The 10,573-nt window shown below is 38.4% G+C and overlaps 1 protein-coding gene across 1 annotated transcript; it reads right to left on the bottom strand.

The window, feature by feature from the left end:
- Positions 1-1,333: 1,333 nt before the first annotated feature.
- On the bottom strand, positions 1,334-8,337 carry timm17a (translocase of inner mitochondrial membrane 17 homolog A (yeast)). Its single transcript, XM_037770616.1, has 6 exons — positions 8,183-8,337; positions 6,394-6,493; positions 5,327-5,390; positions 4,908-5,036; positions 3,619-3,729; positions 1,334-2,252 (listed from the first exon to the last, which is right to left on the bottom strand). Exons 1-6 carry the CDS (start codon positions 8,293-8,295, stop codon positions 2,176-2,178), a joined length of 594 nt encoding a protein of 197 aa, XP_037626544.1. The 5' UTR covers positions 8,296-8,337; the 3' UTR covers positions 1,334-2,175.
- Between the last annotated feature and the right edge of the window lie 2,236 nt (positions 8,338-10,573).

Genomic DNA, 10,573 nt, shown 5'->3' with positions numbered 1-10,573 from the left:
AAAGCTGTTAATATTTGGTTTAAATACAGATTCAAAGATTTGTCTATTAATATTTGGTTTAAAAATAGTCGATCAACAGAAAATTAATCAACTTTGTGTTCTTTAGACCTCTATGATAGCATATTAATTATTTTTGAAGTGTTGGTTTGATAAATTTAGATATTTAAGCATGTCAGATTAGTTGAATCGTTTGGGGCCGGTCCAAATGTCTCAAATCAAGTCTCAAGTCCATGAGAGCAAGTCCAAATCAAGTCTTTATACGAAACTTTCATGTCAATCTCAAAGTCTTCACATAAGGTCTCTGAATACTGATCTTTAAAATGGCGAAAACCCTTTGAACAGTTTCCTTTCAAAGTTAGTGTTTATTATATACTTGAAGTTCTTTGAATGTATGGACCTACTTAGAAGTGACACAATTGGGTCAATTAATCAACTAGTCTACCAATAGAAGATTAAATGGCAGGGATTTGTATCATCGATTGATTGTTTGATTATTTTTAAGTAAAAATGCCAGAAATAATTGGTTTTAGTTCCTCAAATATGAATATATGATGGTCCACTATGATGGCATACTGAATATTTTTGCATTTTAGTTTTGAAGTGTTGGTTGCACAAAACAAGCACTGTCAAGATGAAATTGCCAATTGGGAAACAATGTGCGTTTTTCTCAATTTTTTGACATTTTAAAGACTAAATGATTACTTGATTATTCAAACAATACTAATCGATAAAGTCTTTTAACGGTTAGTTGCAGTACCTGACCTTACAATCAAGTATCCGAGATGTATGTCTTACTGCATTTATTCTTTATTTTTCTGGATTTCTTTTTCTGGTTAAAATATTGGGACTTGATTTTGCAGTCAAATCTCGTTTAATTTTTTTTTATTTTTGTGACTTATACTCTACTAAAGTCCCAAGTGTAAAGCTCTGCCATGAAATAAACAATCCCTGACCCCACATCAGCAAACTGGTGACGTTGAAGTTGCATCACCCACCAGTGTCCTTCACCTGTCACACACAGAGTGAACTTCAAACAGATAACAGAGGTGTGCGTGTGCGTGGGTGTGTATGTGACACAAACGTGCAAGAATGTGAGAGGAAAGTGTTCCCTTATGCGGCTTTTGTAAACACATCCTAAAAGAGTCAGTTACACAATTTTGGTCTGGTCTGTATATGCTTGTGAGGACTACCCTCTAGTGGGGAACGAGCAGTCCTGCCCAGGCAGCATGCATTATGGGTGATTGTAGTAAAAGTACAGTATTGACATCCTCGTTCATTATCTGCTTTTCACAAGCCAGACCAGAACTAATGGTATACACTATTCAACACACACTTAACAACTTATTTCTTTATTGTACCATAGTCTATCATACAGATTTCATACAGTATGGATCGATCCCTTGCTCGAGTTTCTCCATTCATTTTTACTGCCTAAGCCATCCTTTGTCATTTTTCCACACCTTTGTGTTGAATGTAAAAGCACTGTCACATAAAATAGGACAATCTGGTACAACTCTTTACAATCTACAATAAATAAATCACTTTAAAACAAACCAGGAATAGCATGGTGTCTGATTGGTTGTTTGCCTTCATAACCCTTATTAAAATCAAATAGAAAGAAAAAGGCCAGCCAAATGTCAGTGGCCAGCCCAAGCAGGGGACAAAATGTAAGGCAAATAAAGACTAAAGTGAATACAAGCAGAAATCCTTTACTGTATATACACATAAGTATACCATACTTATAATTAATGATGTTTCATGTGTGACGTGTTTTTGCGAGTTTTAACACTGTCCAGAGCTCGTCAGTCTTGACCTCCCACTTGTTGGGCTACATGCAGTACATACTGTTTATGAACAAAACAGAAAAGCACACCTCGTCCCCACAAACAAACAAATCTCACCACGTGTCCGAATTTAACCAATGTAAAGGTGAAACAGATGCACAAGACAAGGCTGAGAATGGCAAAAGGCAGATCTGTACATGGCTCCTGTAAGAAGGAGAATGAAGATGTATTTTGTCCTTCACTTCTCTGACACAGTCCATAAAGTTGGGTGCAGTTGCTATTGTTTGATGTATGGTATTTTACATCTCCATCTCTTCTTCTTCTTCTTCTTCTTTGTAACTTCAGCAAGGAATTCAAAAAGGCCTAGAGGATAAGAGGTGGGGGAGTCCTCTCACTGGTATTGTCTGTAGTCTCCAAAGGGAGGTGAGGGCATGGGAGCAGGAGCTGGTTCCTCTGCAAACTGGGGCCCTGGAGAGACAGAAGAAGTCAACTTCAGAGTGAGAACAGCTGTTAGCAGTTAACTAAGTAGGCAATACTATAATTTACACCTGAGCGGAGTATCAATTTCATATCACATACTAATTCGAAGCAGATTTTTACTATATTGTGTAGCGCTGCAACGAAGGTTTATGCTTTTTATCAATAAATCTGCAGAGTATTTTCCCTTAGTGCATAAAACCAATCAGAAAATAGTGAAAAATGTCCATCATGAGACCCAAGTAGTAAATTGTCCAGACAACAGTCCAAAGCCCAAATACATTCAGTTTGCTATCACAGCAATAACACACATTATAACCAGCTAGAACCTGTGATTTTTTAGAATATTTGCTTTAAAAATTACTTTTTATTAGTTATCAGAATTGATTAATTTTGTGTGGATCAATTTTTTTTGATATAGGAAAAAAAGAGTTATACAATTGAGTATACTCGAAGAAGTGAGTACGCATGCAAACACTTGAGTTTTGAGTATGATGTTGACGTTAACTATTGTCCCCCACATGTGAGGGACAGTGGATATGGAGGAGCTGCTCATAGCTGGAAAACGAAAAACAACAAATTGTAGGTGGTAGTGCTGAAAGAGCTCCATGAACATCAGAAAACAAAAAATATATATTTTAATCTTTAGAACAACACTCACTGTCTCAGTAAACAATTTGGGACACGTTATTGGAAATGAACAAACCTCTTTCACAGCAGACATTTTGACTTGTTGCAGCAGAACATGCAAAGGTGTAACTAATAACATTAACGATGTCTCGCTGTCCTAGATAGAACACACTCGTTATTAATGTTAATGATTACACCTGTGCTTTTCCTGCTATATGTTTAAATGTCTTGCATAAAAAAAAAAACATCTTAAAACCCACTGGTTAAACTGAAAATATAAGGCGGTTAAGCTAAAAACTTTTACTCAGCTTGTAAAAAAATAGATATTCAGTATATCACACATGTATTACAGCTGGTATTAATATTGTTATGCATTGGGATTGGATGCGTTTTTTTTCTGTAAAGCACGCCAGCAGGTGGAGAGGTGACTAATGTGTCTACAGTTAAGTCAACAAAGACAAACTACAAGCAGGTGCATGGAAACCAGAGGTGAAATTGCTGTTACAGCCGGTACTTTTTCTTTGCCACAGCAGAGGTCATCTTTCACAGCTACGGGAGGCATTTATACCTGGCTGACTCACTGAGCTCTGATCTTTAGGTTTTAATAGCTGGTGTAAAGGAGGTACATTTATTACATACAAGCTGTATTCTCTGTCTATACAGTATCCTTTATGTCTCCTTCAATCATTCAAAGACACAAACATCTAATATCAGAAGTATTACTCACCAGTGGGGAACTGTGAAGAGGCGAACCTAGTGAGCAAGATTCCAGCACCCTCTATCAATGCCAGCAGGATACCTCCCATGGCTGCAGAGCCTACCATGGCTACTGGTCCGTCTAGGAACAAGAAATATTCATATATTAACATAGATAAGACATAACAACACATAAGAAGTAGATTAAATGAGGAAGTTGAGATGTTACTGTATACTAAAGATCACCCCCTGTTCGATTTTGATCACTTTTTAAACACACAAATGTAATGTGTAATAAATATGTATTTAATTTAGGTGGAGCCTTGCTGGGAATTAGACAAGGCCACCAAAGTCCATGTACTGATAAGGTGTTTTCCTGCCTCAGCAAGTGCAACAAATGAACAGGACAGTGAAAAAGATGTCAACAATTCTGATCTGTGTACTCCCAGAGTCCTGAGAAGAGTTTTAATCAGACAAAAAAAGTGAAAACACCTGTGTGAGTAGATAATAGGTGTGTAGGGTCTAATTAGAACTTAACCCAAATGAATCAATATGGTATACAGTATATGTCCTCACATGCAGCACAGTCTCAATACTGGACAACTCCCGTTACTCTTATTCAATGAGATTAATCTTCATATTGCCAGTTTAAATACTGCAAACAGGCCAAACTACTGACTAACAGCAGGGCAAGAATCCGCAAGATTCTGCTGAAACTCTAAAGAGAGCCGGTCAAAATAACACTGCTATCTTATAATCATGTGTGGCGCCGGCTGTACGGTTTGTGTAAAGTTTGATTATTTGTTTATTGGATTAAATCAAGTGACAGAAACAAGAAAACGACTAGTATATTCGTTTCGTCCTCCCCGCCACCAGGAGATCGCCGCGAGGAGAGCGTATGACAGCTCCGGGAGATGGACCTTGAGTGGACCCGAAGAACAAGTGAGAGCTGCTGCTCAGCAAGCAGCTGCTCAGAGACAGCAGGGAAAAACAGTGTGTAGTGTAAGCAGTGCTGGCGGGGCGCGCCGCACACACCTGCGTGAATATATCGGCAATCGCCGGTTGTTGGGCTGATGCCGGCCGGTTGGAAAACTTTTAACATATCGCCAAACCCTAAAGCAAACACATATCCACTCTTTCCTAAACTGCAGCCATTGAATAATCTCACCGATACCTCTTTGCACACTCTGTAGTTTTGATAATTCAGTAGGTTTACTTATAAACTGTGTTCAGTGTACAACAGCAACAACCCTGATTGCCTTTTGCATGAATGTGCCATCTGTTGACTGTTAACTGCCAGCGTCTTCTAATCTTACTCACTTCTTGCAGCTAGGATAGCTCCCGTCATGGCCCCACTTGTGATTGAGTTCCAGGGATCCTCCTTCCCTCGTACTTTTACTAAACCACAGTCAATCATGGAGAAGAGGCCGCCCCATACTGCAAAGCTTCCTGCAACCCAAGAAAGATTCACATAAGTTCAATAAGACACAGTTATAGGCGATGCTTCGCACTTTGTTAGGGCTATTTTGCCATCATTGTGAGTTATACCTGACCCAAAATGTATTTCTTTAGTATCAAATACTCAACACCTGTAGGCTTGAACAGTCATCAACATGATACCAAGCTGATTACAGCCCTTGTTCTTTGCAAAGGAGAAAACAGAGAGTGAATGTTTGATACTAATTATAAGTTTTTTCACTTTCAGGTAGATACTATTTAAATTCAGCAGTTGTCCTCACCTCCAAGCTGTGGGGCTCTGGTCTTGATGGCAGTCATGCTACCTCTCATTCTGTGGCTCATTCCCTACAAGAGAAAGCAAAACAAAACACAGCTCAATGGAAAGTCCTTGTCAACTCAGGATGTATCTACATTCTTGATGAATGCCAAAACTGCAGATTATAACAATTTAAGGCATGAAAAAAGCAAGTTCCCTTGTAGTGTCACTGAAATCGCTGAGAGGATACCACACTGCTAGAGTTTAGAAACGTGTTACACCAAATAAACAGATATCTTTTAAATATGTACTCTGTATATTCCAATTTCACCTGTGTTAAAAAGCCATTTTTCTGTTTAAGACAAACACAGACTGTGGTAACATAATATTAGTGCATGTGCAGGACACGTCTGTGGTTGAGTGATTGTAACAACCACAGCGGACCTGAAGTGTATTAAAATCACTGGTAGAAGCCATAGTTGTTGAGGCCTGTGCATATATTATTTCAAATTATGCTATATACCAAAATACTAGCTATATTCCTATGTGTGATACTAATCTATAATATATCTTCAGCAAAAAAGGGTTAGAAGCTCATTGGCCTGGAAAAAAAACATTAATTTATAAAAAACACAATCTTGGTTTTAATTTAAATGCCATTCATTTTACTGTTCTTGTTGTTTCTTATGTGAATTTGTGTTTTAACATCAAGCCTTTTAACATTGCATTTCCTCTTATTGTCGTAACTTGTTATTAGTATAAAACCTAATATGTTTTAGTTTTACTATAGTTCCAAGTGAAGTCGAAGGGCAGAAAATGTGCCACCACTTTGGCTGACAACAGAGGTCGATAAAAGTCATTGATTATTTAGTACACTGATCAAATCATGTAAATGTTATCATACAATAAAGCTGCTAAAACAATGACATCTACAGAGAGTTGGATGTGCCGTTAATCATCTGACACATGCATGCTCTGACCAAATGTCAAACCAGTCCCATGTCATATGATCTGAATAGCGAAGTCATAATTGTTGTATTTGATTGAGACAATAAAGCAAAGAACAGTGTTAAGCTATATGACTGAACTTACCGAGGGTGAATTTCTGAAGCCTTTCACTGCCTGAAATATTCCTCCTCCAATAGCTCCCATGGTGAAGGCTCCCCCACAATCGTCCACGATCCTCCAGGGGCTAAAAGCACAAGACAGCCATTGTGAGAATGTACAGTACATAGTATGTAAATGCACTGACATGTTCCAATATCACGATCCCATAGATCTCTGATTGCAGGTTTAGTCTTGATATGCCTCAGGAGTACGGATTGGAAGCCAAGGGTTATTGTAGAGAAACAAGCACTCTCTTATTATTGTTAATAAGGAAAAAAAGTTATACAGTTTACTTGTATCGTTTAATTTGGACAAAGGATTTTTTATAACAATATGATTATATCACAGTTACACTCAATAAACAAACAGATAACTAACTACAGGATATCTGTCCTCGCCGTTTACTTAGTTTAAAAGGCATCTCTTCCTATTACTCTTTCTGACCTTAAATTTGATGTCTTAAAGGTCCCATATTATGTTAATTTTCAGGTTCATACTTGTATTTTGTGTTTCTACTAGAACATGTTTAAATGCTGTAATGTTAAAAAAAAACTTTATTTTCCTCATACTGTCTGCATGTATATACCTGTATTTACCCTCTGTCTGAAATGCTCCATTTTAGCGCATTTTGACAGAATTGCAACATAATTGCATTGCTAGGCGTCAATGTGTACTTCCTGTCAGCTGATGACATTCATATACACTGCAACCAGGAATAAACTGGGACACATTTAGAATGTTTACGTTTAAAAATGTGTCAAGGGTTTAAATATTGTATATTTGTGACATCACGAATGGGCAGAAATCCTGACAGCTTGTTTCAAATGCAGAGTTTCTGAATACGGGCTGTGTGTATTTCCCTGTGGATTGAGTGTTTCGATACTTTCACAGTATTTATATAGGACTTAAGCCTGCTTTATAATAAAAGAAACATGAAAATCTCACTTTTTTATAATATAGGACCTTTAAGTCACCACCACATAATGAGCACACACTCAACAATTAAAAAAGCAAAGTAAATTGAGAATAGTTACATTTTAATTTATTTTAAAAAGCTACTTGTTACATTAAAGCTGCAGGCTAAATAAAAGCAGTGCATAAAGTCCTTTCTAGAAGATGTTTTTATTGCCTGGTTGTTGCACCATGTACCAGCTGGTCTGGTGATCACTGAAACTGTATGATACCACACCATGGGTATAAACCACTAATGCTAAACACTGGCAAAATAAATGATCTTGACTCCACAACGACACAGTCAATGTCATCTACTGCTGTTTCAGGATGAACTGGAGTCTCCAGGTCTCCTCTCTGCAGCTGTTGTGCAACACTAGAACAGATGTTAGCACACAGGTGGCTAACTCAGCTAGCTCACCCACATGCTAAAGCAACATTAACTGAGACACTGAACAGATTAAAACGCCCCTTTGGAGCATTGACACTCACTGTATATTATATATCACCTTATCCACTCTGTGACTGGACTCAATGAACTCAAGGTAATGCCATGTGGGCGAGTAAAGCTACAAGGTCACACACTAACAACGTGAGTTAGCATGGATGGTCTGATGCTAGCTCGCACCGCCATTACATCTCTATGTAGAGTTAGCATCGATGCTAACGACAGGTTAACTAGCCGGATTAGAGCTGTTTCCTGTTAAACCACATGCTGTAACTTACATATAGTTATACACACTCACAGTGGTAGCTACTTTAAAGAGAGGACTTGGTAAAACACGGGGTGAAAATGATGATTTATGTGGTTTATAAGACTCACCATGGTTCTCTGGCATACTCCTCCATCTTGTTCTTCTGCTGTTCCCTCTGACGTAACGCTGATCGGCCAGCTGACGTAACGACAGAACGTGATGCCGTAAAGGAACGTTCCATGTGTTCTTATGCAAAGTGACACTCACATGCTGAAGAGGTTATAGCTGGAGGGAATAAGATGTTACATTGATAGAGATATTTGCATAAAGCAATCATATTTGAAGAAGAAAAAATGGTCAGGAACTAAGCCAACTTTCCTGCATTTTATTAATTAATTCAAACAATAGATAGATAGATAGATAGATAGATATATAGATAGATAAATAGATAGATAGATAGATAGATAGATAGAAACTTTATTGATCCCGAGGGAAATTCAAGTTTCCAGCATCACAGTTCCATAGTGTAAAACATATTAGTAAAAAGGCAGGAAAAAAGTTAGTAGTGCAAAGTACAAAGAAAACAAATTGTACCAGATATAAAAAAAATACAAGGAGATGAATAAAACTGTTAAAACTGAATATAGTGCAGGGTAACAGCTGTGATACAGGACTATTAAAAAATTGAATGTAGTGCAGAAGAGACTGTTAAAAATGAGTATAGTGCATTATTATCTGTCCAAATAGGTTATTCTGTGAGTTTTAGCATTAAAAAAAAAAAAAAGTGTTGGGACTTCGGGGACTCCGTACTCACCAGCAGTTGTTTATTCTGTGGTTAACTACTGGCAGTTTATCCTGGGGGTACAATAGCTATATCTAAGTAGCAGTTAAAGGAGGTGAACCGGTATGTTAAAGGAGGCACGCTTTGCTGAAAGTTTCTATCAGAGATTCAAGCAAGAACTTGTCAAAGCAGAATTTACAAAGAGCTTTACAGGAGGAGAAAAGAGACGGGGGAATAAAGTGGACAGAGAAGACAGTACGCAACATTTAAAGATATAAAAATCCAAAGAAAACAAATGGTTTTTATGATTCTTTTTTAAAAGTGAGCACTAATTTGGACCCTTGTGGGAACCTGTTCCAGAGTCAAGGAGCAGCAACAGCAAAATAACAGAGATTAATCTATAATAATAATAATAATAATAATAACAGCAGCAAGAAATAAGAAGAATATTTTCCTCAGTCTGTGATAGATGGATGGCACATGGAGAGGAAAGCCAGGGATCTCTGGTACTGCACAGGAGGTGACTGGTTTTACATTTTGAGCTACAGAAGCAACAACATCACACTGATTGGAAAAAAAATCTACTGTGAAATGAACTAGGGCTGTCAATCAATTAAAACATTTAATTGCGATTAATCGCAAGATTGTCCATGATTAATCTCAAATTAATTGCACGTTTTTTATCTGTTCAAAATGTACCTTAAAGGGAGATTTGCCAAGAATGTAATACTCTTATCAACATGGGAGTGGACAAATATGCTGCTTTATGCAAATGTATGTTTATATTTATTGCTGGAAATCAATTAACAACACAAAACACTGACAAATATTGTCCAGAAACCCTCACAGGTACTGCATTTAGTATAAAAAAATATGCTCAAATCATAACATGGCAAACTGCAGTCCAACAGGCAACAACAGCTGTCAGTGTGTCAGTGTGCTGACTTGACTATGACTTGCCCCAAACTGCATGTGATTATCCTAAAGTGGGCATGTCTGTAAAGGGGAGACTCGTGGGTACCCATAGAACCCATTTACATTCACATATCTGGAGGTCAGAGGTCAAGGGACCCCTTTGAAAATGAACATGACAGTTTTTCCTTTTGTCTGGAGCGTTATTTAACCTCCTCCTCCGACAATCTAGTATGACATGGTTGGTACCAATGGATTCCTTAGTTTTTTTAGTTTCATATGTACCAGTATCTTCACTCTAGCTTTAAAACTGAGCCCGCTACAACCTCCGAAAGAACAATTGCGAAAGAAACAAATTTGCGTTAACGCGTTATCGCCCACCAGCTCACTTTTGCCCTGGGGCCCCGTAGCAGGTTAATTCGGCCATGTTACAGAGAGGAAGTCAACTTAAAGGGACTGTTTGTAACTTTTTAAGCATATAAATGTACCGGGTCGGGACACATGCGCGCTCTCCTCCTCTGCCTGCTCGTCTTCACTCACACAGCACGCGCGTTCTCGCTCAGCTCGTCCACCTCTAGACGTGAACGTGCGCTCACTACACACTGCAGGAGAGTTAATTTAGCTCTGAGAATATCTAGTGAATGTTCAGTGGACGTTTATGCAGAAATAAATGCTGCAGCTCCTCCAGACCAACAGAGGTTTCCCGTGTCTTGTGAAGTGACGGGGCTGCGCAGCGAGAAACGTTATCGTCTCCAACCGGGTGCCGGTGTTTCCCTCCGGCTGCGGTTGGAGACGACAACGTTACTCGCTGCGGAGCCCCGCTGCC

This window comes from Sebastes umbrosus, chromosome 1, assembly GCF_015220745.1.
Source record: "Sebastes umbrosus isolate fSebUmb1 chromosome 1, fSebUmb1.pri, whole genome shotgun sequence".
In the NCBI taxonomy this organism is placed as follows: Eukaryota; Metazoa; Chordata; class Actinopteri; order Perciformes; family Sebastidae; genus Sebastes; species Sebastes umbrosus.
Note: the sequence above shows the minus strand (reverse complement) of the source record. Positions and strands in the feature narration are given on the sequence as shown.